A 24,464-nucleotide genomic window follows, 5' to 3' on the forward strand; every position below is an offset into this window, starting at 1 on the left:
TGATAATTTCGTGTCTTTTTAGATCCCCTGCAATCCAACGCCACTAAACTTATGACAAAATATGGATTTTTTTATTGAAACATATCTTCCAAGCCGGGTTGATAATAATTTGTTCTATTTCCACTACTAATTTTTATGTTGGGAATGGATAGTTTCTAATATACATAACGTTAGAAAACACGAATTACTGCCAACTGTTCCCTTAACACCCAAGGACACACAAAAACCCCGCACATACCATTAAACATTTATTATCATCTTAAACTGTAATATTACAAATATAAAATATGAACGCTGAACACAATGTACAAGTATACTATAAATAAAATACAAGCTCCGATACACCTACTTAAAAATAGCACCAGATATTTTCTGATTTATTGTACACCAACCGCTGATCGTGAAACCTACACTTTACCATTACGTTTCGTACCGAATACAATTATTATTCATATAGCAAAAGTAGTTTTTAAACATACATTCATCATCAGTTCGTCAATAAAACTAGTAGTATAATTTCAATAAATGTGATGTTACGTTTAATGGAACAGTTACTATATTACATAAACATTTAGCAGCCATTTGGATTATTAAAACTTCCAGCAGCAACTAACGAACGTTCACCATTGTTAAAACGACTATTAATTAGAGTGAAACTTTTCTTCATCCTTATCAAAATGTGGTAATAAAGTCTCTTAGATTCCCTCTACAATTACATTCACGCACTCAGGGGATTTTTCTTCAAACTTAGGAATAATTTGAGAACTTCCCCTTTTCTGATGGTCAAAGCGTTAGTTGCGTTTATGGTAATGCACAGCAAAACATCGACTATATAAAATGAACTAGAAATAATTATTGTTATTGTTGTTAATTTGGTGAGTCAATTCGAACACAAACTACTGTGTGGCAGTGACAACTTTCGGTGTTTCTCTACTGTTTTGCTGACATTCACACGGATACTACAACCTTATCAGCCATGTGGGAACATATAGGAGAAATAGGGGAAAACCTTGGCATATGGCAATGTAACATGGATATGTACAAATCAAGCAATAAAGGAGTTAAGGCTAAAGTTACTCTAGAAAAATATATATACGCAATATATAAAAATAACCTTATTGGTGGTCTTATAATTATTCACTCTATGGTTGACATCATAAGGTTCTTTTTAATCTATCAATCAAGACTTGCTTGGAAAAATTAAAAATTAACACCCAGAGGTGCAGGTCTTGATCCAGAAAATAGAAAAATAGCCTTCTTCAATGATTCTTTCAAGGGTATCACAAATACGTTTTGTAGAAATATACTTTAAATAATGTTTTCTTTTACCTGGCTCTAGATAAATACAATCAACTACGTATAAATTGGTGTTATGACGTATTTTTTAATATAACATTAAAATCTCCAGCACACAGATATAAGCCGCAACAATAAAACCAAGAAATTGCTTAAATAAGGTCTTTGGTGTCTAACAAGAAAATTTCTGATATGTCCCTAACACTCTGGAAAAAAGATGGAAAATGCGAAACAACGAAATTTTTGTACTTACACCATTAAATTATGCAACACCTCTTTTTGTCCTTTTTCATGTAGCCAGACTTCAAGGGTGGCCGTTCAGAGAGCTGGAATTTACGTACCACCCTCACTAGCTCATAAAAGGCATTATCGACATTCATGCGCATTTTTGCACTGCACTCAATGTAGGGAATTTTGAGATTTCTGGCCAACTGCTGTGCCTCTTCTTGCCACACAACCCGCTGATGTTCCAAATCTACTTTATTGCCCACCATGAGCATGGGAAACTCATCTCTGTCTTTCACTCGCAGGATTTGCCTGTGGAATTTGTAAATCTCATCAAAGCTTGATCTTTCAGTTACCGAGAAAACTAATAGGAACCCTTCACCCGAGCGCATATATTGCTCTCTCATGGCACTGAATTCTTCCTGTCCAGCAGTGTCTAAAACTAGAAAATGAGGTCAATAATAAATAGGATCACATAATGAACAACAGTCATTATTCTGGTAATAAGTCTATAAAAGTTTTATGGCAGTTCACTGTTTGCATGTTAGACACTTACTGTCTAGCTTAGCAGGAACATCATCAATAACACATTGTTTAGTGTAGGAGTCTTCAATTGTGGGGTCGTAATCTGTTACAAAGTAACTCTGAAAAGAACGAACGTTTCTTGCAGTAATTTCAACACACTGTGTAGGTTTTACAAACAAGGTTAATAATAATTTGTAATGAAGGCTTTGCATCGCCTTATAAGGTGTTGCACAAAAGTGTCATTTTAAGGAGATTGAGGGCAGTTGATTTAGGACTTGGGGGTAATTATTAAAGGATGTATACCTGAATAAACTGTAAAGTTATTGCAGACTTTCCAACTCCTCCACCCCCGACTATCACGAGTTTGTATGTTGAATTGTTCGCAGTTCTATCGTTCACTTTCGACATTTTCACTTGGCAGAGCACTACAGCGGACTAACAGCCTAAATTTAACCAACAGAAACTTGATATATTGTTAATAAAAACTAATTAAATTCGGTCATTTGTTTCACCTTCTCCACAGACTCATTTGTGCGAAAACGTAATAATGGAACAAACGAAAATTACACCTATCAATGTCAGTCTCAGACAAATCGGAATGCAACAGTGTTGCCACTTTAAAAATAAATTTTCGTGTTTACTTTAATAAAATATATATAATTTGTGATGTCATCAGATGCCGAGATTGTAGTACTCCAAATGAATTAACTTGTTTATAAAACTATTTGTGCAAATTTCTCAAAACTAGATGTGAAATTTGTACCATAACTTACACTTCAAATTTTTGGACTGTCTACGCTTCAATTTAACACCCTATGAGGTCATTGAAGAATATGCGTCACCTAGAGTTATCAACACCTATAAAATTTCATTCAAATATCTGAAACGGAAGTATCTTTGTATTCCTGTTTAGAATCTTTACTTACTGATACACAAATGTTCCAAAAATTGAAATTAATTCGTATAGATATATAAAATTCTTGATAGATTGGCGAATCTTAAACGTTAGAAGAAACACAAGCAACACAAAACAAATAATTCTAGGTATAGGGTGTGTTCGTTTATTTTCTTACATCAATGTACCATATTAGATATTACACTAATTCTAAATATAATTAAAAAATATCTTTAACAAATTGTATAGATTACTTACTATTAATTTGAAGTATAGGCATTCACTGGCATTCCTTAAGACGAATATGCACCCCATTCTTGGACTTTAGAGTAACCTCCGACACTAGTTCCATCTCCTTAGGAGGGTTAGCCGGCAATATCTCAAAATTCATTACTATTTTGCTGATAAACGTTTTCATTTCCAATATCGCAAACTTTTGTCCTAAAATGTCCCAACTGCTTTATGTAAAATTCACAAGTTTGTCAAAATTAACCAATGCAATTTCGAGGCCCCGCACTAAAAGGAATATAGGCATACGCCGATTTTTTTGCGGCAGTTTCCATGAACCTCTGTGGATCAAAGTTTTCTGCATTTTCGTAATAATCAGGGTCTCGATTCACGTTATAAATGGACATTATAATGACGGTATCTTTGGGAATTGTATGCCCTGCAAAAACATATTATATACATGTACATTTGGTTTTTGTTATGGAATTCGAAATTCAACCTTTGAACTCTACATCCTCCTCGATAACTCGAGAAATGACCGGAGCGGGCGGGTAAAGTCTTAAAATTTCTTTGATTACTATTTCAAGATATTTGAGCCCCTGCAAATCCTGATGCCTTATAGGAGTGTTTTTGTTTTCGAATACCCCTTTAAGCTCTTCGCGAAGTTGCTTCTGTAATGAGCAAATGCTATCGTTTATAATATACCATATATCCCGAATATAAAATGCACTCGACCACATGAAATAAAATGATATAAACATCGGAATCCAAATCGTTATGACACCATAAGGCATTTTTCTATCAAGGACAAGATGAATGAGCATATTTTTACTTGAATATCTGGATGATTTGCCAGGACATAGAAAGCCGAAGAAATCCCCGAAGAAGTAGTATCATGGCCCTAAAAATTATCATTAATTAACAATCGTTTTTCAATTTTGAAACAATAATAGCTTACTGTTATCTAATCGTTAAGAAAACTTACAGCAAACATGAAAGTATCGACCTCCTGCCTTAATTCTTCTTGTGTTAGAGGCTGTCCATCGATGGTGGAATTGAGTAATAGGTCCAGGAAGACCTTTTTGCTCTTCTTACCAAAGGCATCCTCTTTTTCCTCCTGCTTGGCTTCACCCTTCATCATTTCCTTCTTTTTTCGCTCGATAACAGAGTTGGTAAAATTGTGAGCAATCTTCAGAGATTTCTCCAAAATCTTAGAATCACTAGTCAAATTGAACAGGAAATCAAAGCTTTTCCACGCCTTAATTGACCGATCCTGGGCGATTCTGGAGATGTTTTTGACAGCCTGAATGTATTCATCGCCCACGTTGCTTTCCTGTGATTGTAGATTTATTCCCATCGCGGTTTCTATATTATTTTAAATCGAGGATTAGATTGTTGTAATTGATCCGGCGTACTGACCGCATATAATATCCAACGTGCAAGCAGTTACATATTGGTAAACATCAAAGGAATTCTTGCTTAATTCCACCCGTTTGAGCTTCTCAATCATGACATCTACATTGGAATTAAAAATGTCGACGAAGTGCTCGAGGATTGAGAAGTGAAATGTTGGAGTAATGGCCTTTCTATGAGACTTCCATTTGGCACCTGCAATATCGGCTTTATAACATACTCTTACTTTTTTTTAATAATTCAATATTTGCCTTTAGAGGTAAGCAAACCTTCTCCAAGCCAAGGCAGAAAAAAATCATAATCGTGGCTCTTGGAAAGAATCTTATTAGAACTCAGCACAAACTCAAGCAGTTCAGCGTTTTTAGTAACAATATTTGCAGTTCCCAATACCTCCATGTAGGAGGACTTGCAAGGGTTGTCGGTAAATCGGTGTAAGTCCTTTAAATTTTCTGAGAACAGAGAGAGAATTTTATATGAAGATGTTAAATGAAAAGTAATAATTTGTAGTAATACCTGAAGAGTTCCCCATCTCGAAAAGTGAGCCCAAAATTGGGATTCTAGGAACAGTGGGCATCCAACTGGCCACCTTGTTTTCCATATTTCTTAGTTGAAACCACCATTTTGTTATGAGAGTTATTAGGATGATGGCAACTAATGCCCCAAATACATTCAAAATCAATGTACAAAACATAGCTAGCTCCAAATACAACCGTGTGACCTTGTCGACTGCTACAACAAATATAAATTAGTGACCATTATAGAGAGTCGTTTAATCGTTGTTTGTTTATAGTGCATGTAAAACGCATCATCACGGTATTATTTATCCCACAGTGGCGTTCTAGAACATATTAGATTTATAGTGGATCAAAAAAATATTGGCACATCCCTGATTTTTCAAATATAATAAAAATTCTAACATTTTTTTCACAAAACTAATTTAACTATTTTCAATTACTTACTTTACAATCAAAATCAATAAGGTTTTCTTGTTGTAGGATTGCATTAATTAAAAAAATATATTAACAGTTTTTATTAGATCAAAAAAGTATAAGTAGTAATAAAGTAGGTAAGCAAAAAAATTTTTTGGTGCTTAGGACCTAAAATATTTCGTCATCAGTCTTTCCGCATCTATCACAGTTTGTGGACGCCTGGGCATATACTCTACTAAATTGTGGAGTACATTTACGCCAATTTTAGCCCATTCCTCATGTAGCACCCTTTTCAAATCATTTTGGGATGATGATATGTTGTGTTTGCGAACTTTAAGGTCAAGGCAATGCCATAGGTTCTCTATCGGATTCATATCCGGAGACTGTTGTGATGTTCTTAATTGGCGCGGGACATTATACAGCAACCAGTCCTTCGTTTTGGAAGCTGTATGTTTGGCGTCGTTGTCTTGCTGGAATAGAAATGACTCCTGTAGCCCCATTTTTTCGGCACTGACACGCAAATTATGCCGCAACATATCAATATGTTTGAGGACATCCATAATACCGTTAATTAAAACCAAATTTCCAACAGCACTTCAAGACATACAGCCCCAAACAAGAGCACTCCCACCACTATGCTTCACTGTGGCTCTAACAATCTCGACATTGAATGCCGTATTTGGTGTCCTCCAATCCAAAAATGTTGAACTTACTTTCGTCAGAAAAAATGAAAATTTTCCAAAAATCCAACTGCTTGTTCACATGCTCCTTCGCAGAGTTGAATCTTTTTTGCTGGTTGACCTCCGAAGTGAAGGGCTTCTTTCTTTGCGCTCTGCCATCAAAATTGAAGCTGTGTATCGTATTCCTAACAGTTTGTGCAAATAGTCTTGCCGGAAGTTGAATCAACGTCTTCGGCAATGGCAGAAGCAGAAACTGTAAGATTTTTCTGGACTGTTCGCAGGATTTGTTGTTTTTCTCGGCGGTTGACTACTTTGGTCTACCTGAACGTGACTCGTTTAGAGGCATGCCTCTTTCCTGATATTTTTTACCACATTTCTGACACGAGTAAAGCTGAGTGATAACCGAGACGCAATTTTTCTATAATTTAAATCTTGTAAATGTAAATTAATTATTTGATTACGAATTTGATCGGTAACTCTGTAATTTTCGACATATTGGCCAATTAATCAAATAACGAAACAAAATAAAACAAAAACTAAATGAAATGTCATCTGAGAATACGTCATAGCCATCTAGATCCATTTTACCTATAATTAAAAATGTGAATTGCAGTAAGTCAACTTTGCAATCATCCTGTGCAAGTGTGCCAATACTTTTTTGGCCTAATAAAACCCGTTAATATACAGGGTTATTCACCCTACACGTTCATTAAAAGTTTACTAGAATCTAAAAGTGATACAAATTTGAAAATTTGGAGTTAAATTAACTTCGACGTGTACTGTTTTTTAAAAATATTTTCAACTTCCTGTCAAGAAGTTGGTGAGATCCAATTTGAACATTTAATTTAATTGTAGCTTGTTGTTTTATTTTGTATTAAATCGGTCCTTTTCAGGACCAAAGAAATTTTAAAAGAAATCGAAAGTTTTAGTTTTTGATATGTTCAATCGTAAATTTCTCGAGACCTGTTGCGTTTAGGTATAGAACATGGTACATGAAACACACTTAGAATTTTGCATAGAATTTAAAAATTAAATAAAAAATAGGTGTCTATTTGAAAAAACAAAGTTGATGGTCGTACCTGATTTTTGGACTACCCTGTATACATGAATTTATCATAAAAAAAACCGCAAGAAAAAGGTAAAAATCGACGTGTCCGAGGATTTTGGCCGTACATGTTCGACATCTTAGTTATATGGACTGTTCCACCCAAAACTTCCACACTGTATATTGATTAGCTCTCCAGACTCGCGAAATGGTTTTTGTGTACTTTTTAAATTCTCCGGCAACTTTTTATTTTTAGATCGTACTAGAAGTGTTTGCAGATTGGCATATCTTTCGTGGTCCCTTAAGTCCTTCCTCATTACTCGGGAACGTTGAATTTCCATAGGCTAAGAATATTTGAACCTCCAAAAACAAATACAGCGGTTTAATTTTCAAGCGGCCAAAAATTACGAATTTCAAGTAGTAACGCAGGTCCTTAATTGTGTAAAAAGTGCCAAATGGGACGATCATTTTTGAACAGAGGAAGTATTTTTTTAATTGATGCAGTCCTACAACGAAAAAACCTTAATGATTTTTATGGTAAAGTAAGTAATTGAAAACAGTTAAACTAGTTTTTTGAAAAAAAGATGTTAGAATTTTTGATATGTTTGAAAAATCAGGGGTGAGTCACTACATTTTCGATCCACTATATGTTTATATCATGTATTCGTCGATTTATTTTTGATCATTTCATTTAAAGTATTTCTCTGCTGTTTGGCTGAAATTTATTTCAAGTTTAATGACGAAGCTTCGATAAATATCGATTGCTGCAGCTGTTAATAAGTGTCTAGATAAGAATAATCGCATATTTCCTTTCGAAGTCGACTTTATTAGTCGTTTGTTGGATTCTGATTATTTCGAGACATTGACTATTCTTATCGTTAGACATGCTACGAATGAACGAAAAAAAACTGTTTACCAATTAAAATTAGCTGAAGCTATAATTTGGAAGTTCTCATATCTATACAGGGTGTAACAAATTCGAGTTTATGTATGGGGATCTAGAAAACGGTAAGAGGTACTAAGTCGTTTAAATGGAGGCACAGTTACGTACTTTGGCGCTCAACAGTAATTCATTTGCGAATTTGTAAAAATCCGAATGCTTTCGGAAACATCCGATAAGAACCGAAAATTCGGATTTTCGTTTTTGTGAAAAAACTCGAAAGTCTTTAGTCAAAGAAAGTTGATACAGAACGATGTGTTGTCAAACGAATTTCCAGGAGAAGGAAACGCCTAAATTCCGGACTAAATTTATTACAGAACAAAAATAACTATAAGAACTAAAATGTAGTGTCCTTCATAACTGCCGGGACCAGATTGTCCTTCGTCTCGGGTTCCATCGCTCTCCTTGACACCTGACACCGCCTCTCAACTCTCTATATAAGTGGGCCCATCTGTTTATTTTAATTTTCATGGTTTTGCTGGAACCTTACATGTTGATAAAACATTATTAAAGAACTTTTTGTCTGGTTTTCTACTGGTGTTCGGTATTTTTACTAGACGAATGGTTTTTGAGATATCATGGAGTACTTTGGATTTTCTAATGGGCGCCTTGGAATCTTGGAATTTTACAAAACTGTAATCTATATGAAATTTTCTTTCCAGTGATGTATTATGTTCCAGTATTTTAACGGATTTTATATGAATAAAAGTAGAACAACCATTTCCATCTAAGGAGCTTTAAATTGCGTGGCCATGTCGTTTTTTTAACTTTCATTAATATAAAATCCATTAAAATACTGGAACATAATACATCACTGGAAAGGAAATTTCATGTAGATACCAATTTTGTAAAAATCCAAGATGGTGCCTATAAGGAAATCCAAAATAGTCCATGATATCTTAAAAATCAATCGTCGAGTAAAAATACCGAATCCACCAGTAGAAAGCTAGACAAAAAGTGCTCTAATAATGTTTCTTTATCAGTTTTCTTCGACTAATGATTTTCGAGTTTTTTGACAAAAACGAAAATCCGAATTTTCGGTTTTTATCGGATGTTTCCAAAAGTATTCGGATTTTTGCCAATTCGCAAATGAATTAGTGTTGAGCGTCAAAATACGTAACTTTGCTTCCATTTAACCGACTTAGTATCTCTTACCGTTTCCGAGATCCCCATGCATAGAGTCGAATTTGTTACACCCTGTATAAGTGTGTATCTATTTTTTTATTCCTGGTTCATCTTTTAGGTATAAACGCATCACGTAAATTTCCCGTTACCATATTATCAAGAGTATTAAATCTACATTTTGCCTCGGTATTCATTTCCATCGCTTCATTAATTTCTTGCATGATTTTAATAGACAGTGGTTCCTCATATGTTACGTGTAAACATAATTTGCTTTGTACGTTTACTTATTTCATGTTACACCACTGATTAAACTTTGCGCTCTTCGTTACGTAATTCATATAAACGAATACGACTTTTATCTGACGAATTTAAAAAGGGTATATCAATGCCTATCAAGAATAATTAGATAAAAAGATTCGCCGCTAAAATGATACTGCAATTTGTTAATATTCGCATAATTATGGAATTTTGTTATTATATATTTGCTTTGCTATTTAGTATAATTACACACTGTCGCATTTAAGTGCATATATGTAGGTACAAAGTAATTTCTTGATGCTTAACTACATGAAATTATACAAAACTGGTTTTATCCAATTAATATTTATAGTACTTGATTACTTTCTTGTGTAAAATATATGTGTGAGTGTGTGTAAAACTTACCTTGTGGGCGTAATATGGGACTGTACAATAACTACGCGTCTTGAAAATTTCGTAAATTGAGCTTAAGGCTTACGGTGACGTCATCTCTTGATTACCTAAAATATGTCATTATTGTGTCCATTTCATAAACTTTTCTTTCTTTATCGTAGCCTATGGGTAAAATAAAGACAGAAATCAACGTGCGCACCACATCAAAAGCATAGAAATTTGATATAAATCAGATGTTTCTTGCTGAGGTTTGGTATGATTTTGAATCTGTCTTCATAAAAAGTTTTTGATTGTAAATTAACTGATTTGTAAGGGTTCTTTCCCACATTTTTCCCACTTTCGCATCAAAACAAATATATTTATTGCATAAGAATAAACCCAAGTTACGAGAACATTCGCATCAATTCTCAATTCTGGTCCCTCAAATCTAAACAATGGACGATTTCGCCTGTCCAAGATGCCGGACCACCAAATTCCAAAATCCATCCCTAAAAATGATGGTCAACGTTTGCGGGCATGGTCTCTGTGAAAGTTGCGTGGAATTACTTTTCCTTAAAGGTCCATATCCCGTTTTTTTCGCCTACAAAAATTATTACATTTAATAATGTTTGTCTAGGATCTGGTAACTGTCCTGATTGCAAAATACCTCTTAGACGCAACAATTTTCGAGTTCAGCTTTTCGAAGATGCTGCTGTGGAAAAAGAAGTGGATATTCGCCGCAGAGTCCTCAGAGATTTCAATAAAAAAGAAGAAGATTTTGCCACTTTAAGAGAGTACAATGATTACCTTGAGGAAATTGAAACAATAATTTACAACCTGACTAATAACATTGATGTGATTAATACAAATAAGAAAATTGAGCAATATAAGAAAGACAATAGGGAGCAAATTCAGAAAGGCAAAGGAAGAATGGGTAGGGATGAGTATGAGTTAGAAGAAATGTTGGAGCTTGAGAAACACATGAATGAAGCCAGGAAGCATGAAATCCTACTTGAAGAAGCAGAAGTGAAAAAGAAAAGACTTAAACGCAAAGAAGCCCTCATAGACGAGCTAATGTTCTCCAATACAGATGCCAAAAACATTGTTCAAACATTTGCTCAACAAGCCAAAGAAGAGGAAGAGGAAACTAGAAAACCTCCACCACCAAAAGTGACCAAATTTTCCAGTGGTATAGAATTTGGCAGAAAATCCCAGTCAACATTCCTACCCTTGCCCATGGATGATAGTCCAATGTATGAATACACACCCATTGTGGTAGATCCTAATGGGCCACAGCCTCCATCAGAAGAGGAAGTCATGCAGGAAGGATTTATCAGTCACATTAGAACTGAAACTGAACAAGAGAAGGCAGGTGGGTTTACAACTAATATTGCCTGTTTACGAGCACTACAGGAATCTATGATGGGGTTGTACCATGTGTCAAGAAACTTAGTTAGGAAAGTGTCATAGATTTAAGTTCGGCTGTGGTTGAATTAAAAATTATTATTTATTTATCATGTGCTTTTTTTTTATTGCATAGTATGATAGTAATAATAATTTATGACTGTTTGAGATATTTTATTTAGAGATAATTCTTATATTCTTGTTAGTTAAATTACGAGTCATTTTTGGATTAGTAAGGTAGAGGATAAGTTTGTCAACACTGCAATAATATGAAAATTGACAGTTAATTTTATTGACATAGCGGTAAACAACATTTTTTTTTGTCCAAAAAATTGTGTTTTCCGCAAGAAAATCGGTAAATCGCGACTAGTGCACTACAGTAATATATTTTTGAAGGCGACAAAACTGCCTTGGTATCTTGCACATAACTGCAGAAACGATCGGTTTACGTTTTGTTTGAATAACCATTTCGGAGTTACTGCGCATGTGCCAAATATTTCAAAGGCCGTTAAAATAAGGAATGCCAATTGACGCAGTTTGAATGGGTTGACGTTTGTTCTGTTTGAATTTGCTTCTGGACTACAAAAATATTGTTAATATCAAAGTATTTTGTGCGCCTACAAAATGAAGAAAAAGGACAAGAAACCGATCATGTAAGTACTTAATTTAGAAATCAGAATTCATTGATTCCACATGTAGAAATGCCCTGTACCTTCCTTTCCTACAGCGGGCCCTAGATGTGGGCTACGTGTTTGTTGATTTTTGCCTGTTGGATTCGGTGTTAACATGGATCAATTCAGAAATTTATTTAACTTTCAGCTGCCAGTAGCCCTTATAGATGCTCTTATTATTCCATAAATTTCTTGTATTTTACAAAGCCAAATAACTCATAATACATATACCGAGCTAATTCAACATTTTCAACAATAACTGGTTTTCAGTCAAGTACAAGCTCAACACATAAGTTCTGTCCAAAGTAAAAGAGAACCAATTCACATCTCACCATCTCATGACCATCTCAATGTTCAACTCTCACAATCACCCAACATAACTCCTGAACACATTCATATCAGAATGCAGAGTTGAAAGGATTTGAATCAGTTAATTTAAAGCAGAGCTTTTTTTAAAATTTAAATCATTATTAAATAATGATTAAAAAATATTTGTTTTAAATATTTCAATTTAAAACTGAATGTAAATACAATTAAATGAATATTAAATTATGGTTCCATGTAATTATGATTAAATTTTTTATTTTCATTGGTGGTAAAAGTTTGTTATAAAGGTAAATTATAAAACAACATATAAATTGTTGTACAAATTGGTATTTATAAAAAAATTACATGCAGTTGAAAAATTGCTTAAATATTTACGGTTTTTTTAAAGACAATTATTTCGAGGTCTGATAATTTACCCTTTTATGAAACTTATAGAAGTTCAGGATATCATTAAGACAGATTCGTGTCAATCATTATTAAACTATATCAATTGATTCTTAGATTTTACTAGTTCTTTTGCTGTATTTGGTACATCAACCATAACATCAAAATGTAGCTTTGTTTCAATATTATTTAGAACGCACTATATTTACACATCTTGTATTTGTTCCCAAACTGCTCTATACTTATCTGAAACAGATTTATCTTGTTGTGGTTGAATATCTTTCTCAATAGAGAGTTCATTTTTTTTGGGAAATATAAGAGTAAACACCACCAGGGAGCATGGCTTTGAAAAAAGTATCCCTCTATAGATATTCACATTGCTATACCTTTCCTACTTTATGTCTATTTTTCAAAATCAACTAAACATTTTCTTATTTTGCAGAAAATCCAGAGTGATCATTGAAGGAAATGCTGAAAACAGTTTCATGAAAAACAAACTCCCTAAAATTATTCATGACTTGGAAAAGTTTACGGTGAGTAATCTTGCTTCTCAAGACCCTGCAGGAGAATGATATAAGTAAGAGTAGCTCCCCAGAACTAAAAACCAATTCGTTTTAAATCTAATAACTTATTATAATATAATGATCACCTTTAGGAATGTTTCATTGTTCAACATATAAAATCCTCCTGCTTGTAGATACAGTGGTTGTTGGTAGCTTTGCAGCAAAAATAGGACCTTCTGTATATCTCATTTAAGTATAACCATAAAATTTGATTATAAGTCATTTATTATACCTCATTTTGAAGATCAGAATTACATTGGCAGCAAATCATGCTCACAATTTTTGGGGTTTTCGTAGCCTAAAATACTAAATGTCTATAATAGTATGCGACATAAAAGAGTTTTATACTGTAATCTCCACATTGGTAGCGATCAAGAAAGTAATATAAACATCGCTAATAGTCAGAACAAGCCAGAAGATTTCCGTGATAAATGCTAATAAATTTGATTTGATGTCCATGAAGGCATAATGAACATTGTCGACTATGCGTATTAGAGTGAAGGTGAATATAATCAGCAACTGGAAACTGTAAGTGTAGCTTGCCATATTGCTGCATTTCACCAGTTTAAAGTGCAACAATGCTATTGTGCTTAAAGTCTCCTCTGGGACTTTAGCATTATATTCAATCAATTTTCTTGGATGAACGTTGGCAAAATTACCTGCAACATTTACATTTCTCATCGAAAAACACAGTGCTCTTACCTGATACCTTTAAGTGTGACATTCATGGCGGAAAAGTTTAGTACCAAAAATCTTTGATGGGATAAAATGAGCAATGCACATAGGGAAGTTGAGACATGGGTTAGAATTTCGTAATTAAGAAAGTACTGCCAGGTGTAAGAGAAACAGATTGATATAGAGTCGCCCCATATGCAACAGCCTCCAGTCATTGCTGTTATGAGGGCTGTAGTCACCAAGTGTTTGCCAATCAGGAAGATCAATAGTGGCCTTGAATCAAACGATTTATCATTAATAATTGACGCCTTCTTGTATCTTGCTTGAACACAACCCCTCACACAAGTAGGTTGGAGCGGTGGAGTCCCACAGGATTTTTGTCCGAGCCCTTAGTGAAGGGTGAATGTGATTCTCAGTTCATTTTTACTGAGAATGTTGCGCAATTCTACTTCAAAAACAGCTGCTATTTGTGTGTGATGGGTTGTGCCCAAACAGGATAGAGGAAGGAATGAACTATCCGCCTCAAACATATCAAATGTATTAATAATTTAGTTCTCATTTGTCATATTTCATATCTAAGTACTTGTAAGTGAGCTGCACCATGTTCTCTTTAAAAATTCTATCAATTTCTACAAACAAATTCATAGTGTTCTTCAGTGATTCCCTGCTAAAGTAGCTTGTTACAATTACAGTCAAAGCCATCAGTTGCTGGCATATCTTCAAGATCACTCTCAGTCTCTGAGGGTTATTTGCTATAACAAAAATTCCAGATTTCGTGCCAAATTTTAGCCTCTTTTCATACCCATTTTAAACTCATTGATGAGATCGTTCATGGATGTTGCATGCAGATTCCATATAAGGAACAAAGAGCACAGATAAACCCATTTTAAGGGTTGTTTTTCGTATTGGCGCTTTTCCGTGTTAAATTGCGTGGGGAACGCGCAGAATACTTTGAAGAATTTGATGTATTTTAGAGCGTTCGGAATGCTGTCCATCGTGGGGAAGTTTTGGGGAATAAATGATTCAATTATTGGGGTGTATTAGGGCTAGGGGCAATCGTAATTGGTACATATGTATATTGCCTTATTTAGATGATCGGTAATAAAGGTAAAGTTGATTGGAATTTTGTAGTAGGTACTTAGTAAATTGGAGTGTTGGTAGCTAAAGCATTAATGTAATGTAACGTTGGTACGATTTTTAACTTCTTTGGTATACTGGAAAATTGACAACGCTGCTTTAGTACCAACATACAGACCTGTCCAGAATCAGTCCAGGGAACCTTAATATATTTGATATAGAATTATATTCTAGACTTGAAAATGCTTTAAGGTACAGGGTATCCCATTTGAAATAAGCGAGTTATTGAGATTTGAAGTCACGCCACTCGAAGTCGACATGTTTCGGGGGTTGTGTAAGACTTTTTGTCAAATTGAATTTTTTGTCAATACGTAACTTATTATGTCCTCTTTAAGTCTCAGTATATCAATTCCAAAATTCGCAGCGGTTAGTGCACAATACCGATTTCCATGGGATCTTGCAGCCGTCAAAATGTTCAAATTTTCCGGTGTAGCTCGGAAACGGTAAATTTTACACATATGAGACTTTACATGAACTAGCCATAAAACTTAACGAAAAATCCGAAAAAATAGGGCGTATCATTTAAAATAACCAAGTTAGTAGCTACTTCTTGTACAACCGGAATTGTCGCCATAATTAATACAATAATCGTTCTTAAATGCACTCAACTATACAAGGTGTTCCTGAACATAGTGCCGTAATTCAACCGCGTATTTTAGATCGTAAAATTTGACGAAAACTTCATATAAACATTTCTTGAAAGGCGCTTCGTTTTCGATGTACAGGATGTGAAATGCTGGTTCTTGAGGTTGGTTTTTTATTAATATTTTCGAAACGTTTCAAGATTAATTAATGAAGTTTAGTACTTTATTATAATTTTTTGTACTCTTTTTGAGCCTATGAATAAATTACCACATTTTTCCAGGTGCGGGTAATAAGGGGGGGGAGGGGTGCTTGTAACGGACCTACACTTTTTTTCATATTTAACTTTATTGACGATTTTATAGGGAAAATATTAAACTTGAAAATTTTTAAATAAAAAAGGTGTTCTTGTTGAAAGTCGAAATCTCCAACAGTTTTCGAGAAATTGAGATTTAAGAAATGGATAAATACTATGATTTATTAAATAGACATCAGATTTAAAAGTCAGTTCGCCTTAAAATGACTGTATTACTCGTCCATGAAAAAATGTGGCAATTTCTTTATAGAGAGTTAGAAAGAGCACAAAAATTATAGTAAAGTACAAAATTTCACTAATTTTTATCTCAAAACGTTTCAAAAGTATTAAGAAAAAATCATCCTCAGAAATTAACGTTTCACACCCTGTATACCGCAAACAAAGCACCTTTCGCTATATGTTTATATGAAAGATTCGTCATATTTTGGGACCTAGAATACGTGATTGAATTTATGGCATTATGTTCAGAGATACCTTGTATATCAAATTTTTTTCCTAAAGGTTTTTTAATGTGCAAAAATCTCCTGAAGATTATTTAGATTTCTCTTCATTTACATATTCTTGCAGAAAACCTACAAAGTTAAATTCCTGTAAAAAATATGTTTTTTAGAGGACAGTTACTCCATAAATTTCCGAGATATGAGAGTTCACAACTTGTGCGTTGTGGTCAAGCGCATGTCGCATGTGACCATTATTTAGCTGACCAATTCTGTTCTCGAACCAATTGCTGTTTATTAGAAATAAAATGATGTTGTTGTGGTTCTTTTAATTTTCCCTTAATTTCCCTAATTCTTTGATTCCATAATTTCAGAAACGAGAACTTCGCGTCATCTTAAGCCCCTCTTTAAATGTCAGCACGACGAACATTTTCAAGAACTTTGAGCCTCTTCCAAAGGAAACACCGAGAAAAAATTTGAAAAATATAGTGAGCAGTACTCCGTACTGCGGCCGATATATTGATACTCAATTTACTACTAACTCTTCCCTACCTTCCCCCATCCACCTCGGAAGTTTCAATAGAAATCGGCACAAGAGCGACAGCAGGAAAGTTACTAATTCGAGTTCCGAGTCTTCCTCGGTTGTGTACATTGACACCGAAGTCAATAATAGTCTTAAAACATGTAGAAATATAAAAGAGGAGCTGAGACTGGAGGAACCAAAAAGTTCTCATTTGTTAGAGATAAATAGGTCTGTAGAGACTAATGGGCAAAAGCAATTGAAGGGGAATGAAACTCATGTGCCGAGTAAATCTTTAAATAACAAACAGAAGATATCAGTCGAAGCTTCATCCACAAACAAAAGTCAAAATCAAGGGAAAGAACAAGAATTAGTAGATCAAAGTGCACAAAAAAATATTAAAGTTGCGAGTTTTTCAAAATCTTCCAAGAAAAAGAAGAAAGCTGAGGTATCATTGAAATCAACAACAGCAATGACGAAGCACAAAGAGTTACTGAAAGACCGTACTCAAAGTTCTTCTAAAGTTGATAAGAGGCGTAAGCAACAGTTCGATGCATTTGACCAAGATTCACTGGAGAGTGTTAAGATTGCCGGTTCTCGGCGTTCTCAATCTAAGACTGACAAGAGAAATGTTTCTACAGGCAATAATAGCCACAGCCGAGTTGCACGTAGTACATCCAGAAGTGCAACGAGAGTGACTCAAGGAAATGCAAAGAAACAGTCTGATAATGAAGAAAGCGGTATTGCGCCGTTAAAGATTAATGAAAACACGTCACGACTTCTTAGATACGGAAGGCGTAATGGCACTCTTAGAGCTGCAGAGGAGTCTAAAGGTTTTTTCTTGTATGTTTATTGTTTTGTTTGATTGCTACGTTAAATTGTAGATTACGGGAGTAGTGGCAAAACCAACCTTGAATCAAACCAAGTGGTTGATAAACCAATTGAAGTCCAGTGTGGAACAGTTCAAGTGAACACTGAGATACCGCCACCTTCGAACCATGACATGACCGATTGCAGTACCTCTAGACGTACGTCTAGACCGGTTCCAGGGGATGCAAGAAAACAGCCTGATAAGGAAGAAAGCAGTATTGTGTCGTTAAAGAATGATGAAAGCAGGTCGCGATATGTTACTTCCAGGTCCAGAAGGCCTGATGGTACCTTCACAGCTGCAGAAGAACCTGGCGGTATTTTCTGGTATGTTTATTGTTTGTTTTCGATTGCTAGTAGGTAAATTGCAGATATTGAGAGTATACGCGAAATCAACCTCGACCCTAAGCAAACATTTGATGAACCAATTGATGTCCAGCGCAAGACAGTTCAAACGAATACTCAGACATCGCCACCATCGAAATATTACATAAGTGGTAAGTTAAAAATGGTGGATATAAACTGATATACAGGGTTATTCAAAATTTTTGCTTCCCATTGGGATCTCAAAAACCGTAACTCGCACTTTGGTCTAGATTATGCAACCCAAAATACCTACTACGTGAATAAATTCAATATTTGCAGCTATTTTTAATTAGACTCTCTCCAAATAGCAGGAAAGAGAAGAAACCAAAGTGGTTTCAAAGGCTCATTTAAGGATGTTTTAATCGAAATGGAAAGACAGGCTCGCTTAAAATTTACGGCTTCAGTGCCGGCTTGGACTCAAACTTCTGGTCTGACACTCGGGGAAAATACAAATTCAGACAACGACGCGGTGGGCGTGGGAGCCCAGATTATCCAGGAAATTACGGCCAAGAAGAAACAAATGATGTGCAATGCCAAGGAGCAAAACCCGATTATGTCGGAAGCAGCTAAAGGTGGGTGAGTGTAGTGTTAGTTAAACGTGACTTGAGCGGCGATTTATTGTAGATAAAAATAGTACAGTAATTGGACCCGAGGTTGACGAATCCAGGGTAGCCGAACGCGTGTGTAAGACGCCTTTATTGGATGGTGCAAGGCAACTTAATGAAGAACGTAATATGGATTATTGCTTTACACGTAAGATATGTAGTGATATATAATTTCTCACTTACCCATAGACTACAGTAGTTCATTTTGTGAGATGTTAGTGACGATTAAAATTGTCAAAAGGATAGTCACAGAGAATTTCACATTTTTTCATTTTAATTTATCTACCGATTGTGTCAGCTGCGCTCCAGTTGCTCTCAATGCACTCTCGTTCTTTTACCTATCTTAGTTACGGTCTCATCGTTTTTGGAAGAGTTGTCGTGATTGAATTCTTAATTCAAATAAATTATATTTAATCGTATTATTTATATATATTTTTTAAGATTTTAATTCTATTCTGAAGTCAGTTTTATCTTTTTCAATGGATGTTATGCTGCGAAGTGTCTGCCTTAAGGCTCTAGCGATGTCGGACTTTGTAAGTCAAACATAATTTGGAAATTCAACAGGTCTTCAGACTTTGCTCAAAGGTTTTCATAATTGTCTCATTGTTCAAGAGAACAATGTGCATAATTTCTAAAGATTATTTGCCGATTTAATCAATTTGACGCGATTTGATACTATCATCTTTGTTAACTCCCCGGCCAAATATGTATTTATATATTTACATGTGGTTAATGGACTTTCATAATTTTATTCCAGAATCGTTTAGAAAGGAGCGGTCCAAATTCAACCAAGAACGAGTGATCAGTTTTGAAAATCTAATCAATAAACTAGAAGCCAAAGCCTTGGCTGCCCAAGAAATGGGTATGTAAACTCTGGATATAGTCATATCTCCCAATTCTGACTTTTACTTTTTAAGGAGAAGACAGCGACTTAGTCATCTCGTTCAACAGTAACGTGTCGTCAAACCGCAGGTTTAAGCTGCCGAAGAAATCTTTTTTGAATGCAGATGAAAACTTGGGGCTCTCGCGTTGTAATAGTAGACATAAATCGATGACGAGTAGAAAGAAGAACTTGAATTCCTTGATTGAAAATTTGGCTGTCAAAAGCGCTGCACGCCAAAGTGTCGCTAAAAAAAGCACCCAAACCAGTTGTTTAGGCGTCGAGTTACTTCAGGTTAGTCCTGCTAATCGAAAACCAGAAGGCGTGGCTCCGTTGTTCCGGAGATCGGCGACGAGACAGAGTTGTGAACATCTCAAAAACCTCCGCCTCAAGAAAAAGTAAGAAAAGAATATCCAAAGAAAAAATTATACCGTCGGTTTGTTTGAACAGAGAACTAAATCAATTTGAGACTGTCAGAAATATGGAAAGGGAATCCCAGTCGATATACAGGTCATATTCCTTTGAAATTGGTTTACTATCTTGTTAGAACAAACCTTGTAGGTACTGTAGAGTGCACAGTCATTGATAAAAGATATATTCCTAAAAATGTCCTATAATGCCTTTATTAAGGTGGGGAATTGATACTTAAAACGCTTTATTTGTAGGTCATCCGTTTCTAACTGGAAAAATTCCACTAATCAGTCGACGTCATCGCCAATCCCCAACATCTACGACAGCATCCGAGAAGGCAACGTTGCCGATTGCTTGAACTTCAGCGCCCTCTCTGACGCCTGTTACGCGGAGTATCTCCACAAGCCGTGGCGCTGTCCGGAAGTCAGTTCGCACACCGACACTTTCCCGCGTTTGAGCTTCATTCGATCTGAGGCGGCCATTGCTGCGGATGCGCTCCACCAATTCGACAACGATTCCGACGACGAATCGAGCAATTTCGACGTTGACAAGACGCAGACCAACAACAACGTGTCGCTGGCGCCCTCCAACGTATCGGCGTCGAAGCACAAGCCGCACTGCAGACGCTACTCGAAATGCAAACCGAGGAATATGCAAAATAGAAAGTCGAGAAGTTGCAAAAAGGCTCCGCTTTCGGTTTTGGAGGTGCAGAACGATTTTGATGATGGGATTGAAACAGAAGTAGAGGTAGAGAGGAATGCTTCAGCCGAGATGATAAAGAAGGCTAGAAAGTGCAGTTTGACGCGGCAGCAAGATGTTTCTGAAATCAGACAAGATGAGGCGGTCAGTCAAATTTTAAGGTCGAGTACGAGAAATTTGGCCTCAAATTCTGAAACCGCCGAATCATGGACCAGGAACGCAACTATGGATGGCATGAACAATACAGTCAATGGTACTCGAACTCCAAAGTCTTCTACATACACACGAGGGAACTCTGTAGCATCTATTCCCAAATCCTGGGATGTCAAAAAGCGAAGGAAGTCAAAAAATAAAGGAAATAGAGATGCTTCTCCAATTATTCCGCAACAAACCCCTCAGAAGACCAGCGAAGAAAACGACAGGAGTTCTTTAACTCCTTTAATTTCCAATAGCAAAAATAATGTTTCCCTTCGTTTGCCAATGACAAAATCAACGATGGAACCCCCTTCTTCATCAGTTATTCGATTGCAAAGTTCTGTCGCGGAAAAAGATGAGAATTTACAACCGGCAACATCCAAAAAGAAAAAACGAAAACAGAATTGGAATAATCAGAATTCGACAGTCGAAAGTTCCTTTGCAAAGAAGAAAGCATATGGTACCAATTATCCATTGGCTGAAATTAGTCAGATCAACATCATACCAAACAGTGGTAAGTTCGTTATTTTGTCCTTTATTTTTTGGTTGTTGACCTGTTTATCTATTACATTAACAAAATTAAGTATATTTCATGAAACTGTGGTTAATTTCATGGATCTCTAATCCTCTTCTCAAAGGGTTCTAAAACGTACGTCCTTGAGTGAGTAAAACCCGGGCAATTATTCCACGTTCGGTCTCTTCGACCCTCCACTGGGGTCACTCGGATTTTCAAACCGTTGATAAACCAGCAGCAGCCCGTTTTTAGTACGGTTGGTTCGTTCTAATACCAATATTCCCTTGTCAGTGTAAGAGACTAATTGGTCTGGGCTATACATATATCGAATGGCAGTTTGTCACCTATACAGGGTCTGTTACTTAAAACTCCCAAGGCTCGTACTTTCTTTATTCTTTTAGACACAACCTTAAGTGACATGTCAAATTTAAGGTCTTTTTAAACTCCTTGAAAATGATATAATGGGCATCCAAAAAAATATTTGCACTTGATATTTCACAAATAAAGTGAATCTTTGCAAATATTTTTTTACCTTACCTCGTATAATAAATATTGCTTCATAGTTTGATGCCAATTTTTGTCTTATTCAATTTATGTCATTACTATGTATGCCTTATTTTTACTCCTTTTTGATGAAAAACTATTTTTATAACTATGAATTTCGTTAACTTTTCAATAATTAATTAATCTGATAAAAATAAAAATAACAATTAAAACGAATAAACATATTTTAATAAATTCTGATATTTTCTTAAGGTAAGGTAAAAAAATAGTTGTAAAAATTCACTTTATTTGTAATATATCAAGGGCAAATACTTTTTTGGATACCCACTATGCCATTTTTAAAGAGTTTAAAAAGACTTTCAATTTGACATCGCTTAATGTTGTATCTAAAAGAATCAAGTACGAGTCTGGGGATTTTTAAGCGGCGGACCCTGTATACTTAATTGGAGTGTCGATTTCAGGCATGGGCAGATCAATGCGGGTCCGGAAAACGAAAACGTTTGAAATGCCAGAAGAACTAGAAAAAGATGGTTTTGGTAAGATCTCATTTTGACATCATTGCTAACAAAGAATTATATGATCATTTGTCGTTTTTTGTCTTAGTTTTTTCGCATTTGAACCGAAGATCGCGCGCTAAATCATCGATGCAGAAGACCAAAAAACGAGTCTCGAAAAAGTCCTCCATTCAAAACGATCAGAAGTTAACTTTCCAAGAGACTAACATAGAAGGCGCGCTGTCTCCTATCGAGGAAAATGACGTTAACGAGGACGTAGTTTCAGGTTATTTTTATACAGTTCTGTGACAAAAAATGTTTTTTTAATGGAAATTTGTATTTTAGGGCCAGTTGAAGTGGATGAAAACCGATTCAGTGCAATGCCGCCTCCGCGGACGGTACCGCCAAAAAAAAAGACTCTAGCTGTAAAAAACAGCGAGGTCAGTGTCGATTCGGGCTTTGAAACCTCGAATACAGGAAGAAAGACAGGTAAAACTCCACGCGGTTGTTTGAAAAGGAGGATAGTTAGCAGTGATGTCGCCGGATCCAATGATTCAGAAAGAGGTAAGCTCGAATAAGTTAAGACCCTGTGTTTTGAAATCTGTTTTTACCCACTGCATAAGGTCTCTGCAATTGAAGGTTACAGGAGTGCAAAATAACGTATGTCAATATCAATTTTAGTTTTTATCAAATTTAGTGTAAAAATGTAAATTTTGATCACAGTAGTAAAATACAAAGTGATGATCCTCATTAGTCACAAATTTAAACTTGATATTCGGTTAATTATGATATATTTCACACCCTTAGTGTATAATATATATGATTTCTATTACAGATTTTAGAGTTTTGGAGCAGGAAAGCAACGTACTATCGAGGATTAGCAGTCCGATTCACAATACACCTAAGTAAGTCTCCGCTTAATTGATTAGAGGTCTTACAAATTTACTGAAATATTGCAGTTCACTGGAACCTGTTGGAAATTCTGCAAGAACAGATGAGTTGCCAGCCAAGACCCCTCTTCGGACAAGTTCTAGTGAGTTAGTTTTCAATTGTAATTAGTAGAAAACTCCAATTTTTTCTATAGGACAAAAACGTTCCGTGGTCTCGCCTCTAAACAAATACAAGAAAATTGGCAATGCCTACATTTACAAGCTGTACAACACGCCAGACAAACAATGTGAGGTGGGGTACTTGCGTTTAGAAGGTGACGAAGAGACCGGATGCTTCGTGTTTGGTGAATATTCCTCAGTGGTATGTACCTTATAATATATGGATTTAGATTGTTTAGAACGAAACTGAATTGTGTAGGCGCTCTCGGTGAAGTCGGGCACTAGTTTCGTCAAAATGGAGGATAAATCACATGCCGGCAAAATTGACGACTGGTTTCATGTGTTCAAAGGTGAGTTAATAATCCTCATTTTGAATATAGTCTGTAATGACTGTTTTAGGACAAAAGTGCACCATACGCAACACCAGTCGCGATCAATACTTGAAGCTGATTTATATGAGGTTACGATAAAGTTAGCATTGTTGGTTAATTCGACGTACATACATCATCTTTAAAATAGACAGTCGATTTCATGTAAATATAACTTATTGGTTTAAACTCCAAAATCTTCTCATTCAAAATTGTACCTTAACAATATGAATTTAACTGAGAAGGGTAGATCTGCATCCTTACACTCGACTTGTAAAGAGAATTAATGATGTAATAGAAATAGAGTTTGTTGTGGAAGCTTTTTTTAAATAAAGAGTTTATAATTTGTATCCTGCTTTATTTGCGATATTGCCATGTTTTCATTCTGGCGTCTAACGACAGTGGGGTAGTGGAATAGAGCAAAAACTGGACAATGTTGTCGGTCGGTTAGAAATCCCCTTTAAGTCATGTTAGCTAACTAGGGGTGATGACAGTTGCAGTTTTTTGTTTATAAAAATTTGCCACAAAACTAAAAAAGTTTTTTCTTTTACTTAATGTCTACTAC

The 24,464-nt window shown here is 35.4% G+C and overlaps 5 protein-coding genes across 7 annotated transcripts in view; 2 read left to right on the forward strand and 3 right to left on the reverse strand.

The window, feature by feature from the left end:
• Positions 1-235: 235 nt before the first annotated feature.
• On the reverse strand, positions 236-2,626 carry Ras64B (ras-like protein 2). Its single transcript, XM_066389005.1, has 3 exons — positions 2,350-2,626; positions 2,078-2,165; positions 236-1,963 (listed from the first exon to the last, which is right to left on the reverse strand). Exons 1-3 carry the CDS (start codon positions 2,452-2,454, stop codon positions 1,554-1,556), a joined length of 603 nt encoding a protein of 200 aa, XP_066245102.1. The 5' UTR covers positions 2,455-2,626; the 3' UTR covers positions 236-1,553.
• Positions 2,627-3,084: 458 nt separating this feature from the next.
• Positions 3,085-24,464, reverse strand: part of LOC136408051 (cytochrome P450 4d2-like) — a 147,611-nt gene continuing 126,231 nt past the window's right edge. The window contains exons 2-9 of one of the 2 annotated variants that reach the window (XM_066388810.1): positions 5,096-5,275; positions 4,834-5,031; positions 4,589-4,777; positions 4,155-4,534; positions 4,002-4,070; positions 3,669-3,840; positions 3,435-3,608; positions 3,085-3,382 (exon numbers count right to left, since the gene is read on the reverse strand). In XM_066388810.1, the coding sequence (XP_066244907.1) occupies positions 3,222-3,382; positions 3,435-3,608; positions 3,669-3,840; positions 4,002-4,070; positions 4,155-4,534; positions 4,589-4,777; positions 4,834-5,031; positions 5,096-5,273 (1,521 nt within the window). In that variant the 5' untranslated portion in view covers positions 5,274-5,275 and the 3' untranslated portion in view covers positions 3,085-3,221. Of the gene's footprint in view, positions 3,383-3,434; positions 3,609-3,668; positions 3,841-4,001; positions 4,071-4,154; positions 4,535-4,588; positions 4,778-4,833; positions 5,032-5,095; positions 5,312-24,464 lie in introns of those variants that run through there. The other variant, XM_066388809.1, reaches the window with a different exon arrangement.
• Positions 10,263-11,439, forward strand: Mat1 (CDK-activating kinase assembly factor). The gene is made up of 2 exons (XM_066388828.1): positions 10,263-10,510; positions 10,569-11,439. The coding sequence occupies exons 1-2, from the start codon at positions 10,387-10,389 to the stop codon at positions 11,399-11,401; spliced, it is 957 nt and encodes a 318-aa protein (XP_066244925.1). The 5' UTR covers positions 10,263-10,386; the 3' UTR covers positions 11,402-11,439.
• On the forward strand, positions 11,793-24,245 carry LOC136408513 (uncharacterized). 2 transcript variants are annotated; one of them, XM_066389517.1, is made up of 18 exons: positions 11,793-11,988; positions 13,160-13,250; positions 16,802-17,780; positions 17,832-18,131; positions 18,186-18,311; positions 18,489-18,752; positions 18,805-18,933; positions 19,543-19,647; positions 19,703-20,063; positions 20,331-21,484; positions 22,450-22,524; positions 22,592-22,768; positions 22,828-23,046; positions 23,318-23,387; positions 23,442-23,515; positions 23,567-23,733; positions 23,791-23,881; positions 23,931-24,245. In XM_066389517.1, exons 1-18 carry the CDS (start codon positions 11,960-11,962, stop codon positions 23,999-24,001), a joined length of 4,482 nt encoding a protein of 1,493 aa, XP_066245614.1. In that variant the 5' UTR covers positions 11,793-11,959; the 3' UTR covers positions 24,002-24,245. The 2 variants fall into 2 exon arrangements, with proteins under 2 accessions (XP_066245614.1, XP_066245615.1); XM_066389518.1 differs by having other exon boundaries at positions 18,492-18,752.
• LOC136408514 (uncharacterized) lies at positions 13,219-14,256 on the reverse strand. The gene is made up of 4 exons (XM_066389519.1): positions 13,990-14,256; positions 13,513-13,939; positions 13,367-13,456; positions 13,219-13,314 (listed from the first exon to the last, which is right to left on the reverse strand). Exons 1-2 carry the CDS (start codon positions 14,168-14,170, stop codon positions 13,623-13,625), a joined length of 498 nt encoding a protein of 165 aa, XP_066245616.1. The 5' UTR covers positions 14,171-14,256; the 3' UTR covers positions 13,219-13,314; positions 13,367-13,456; positions 13,513-13,622.

This window comes from Euwallacea similis, chromosome 4 (genome assembly GCF_039881205.1).
Source record: "Euwallacea similis isolate ESF13 chromosome 4, ESF131.1, whole genome shotgun sequence".
Taxonomy (NCBI): domain Eukaryota; kingdom Metazoa; phylum Arthropoda; class Insecta; order Coleoptera; family Curculionidae; genus Euwallacea; species Euwallacea similis.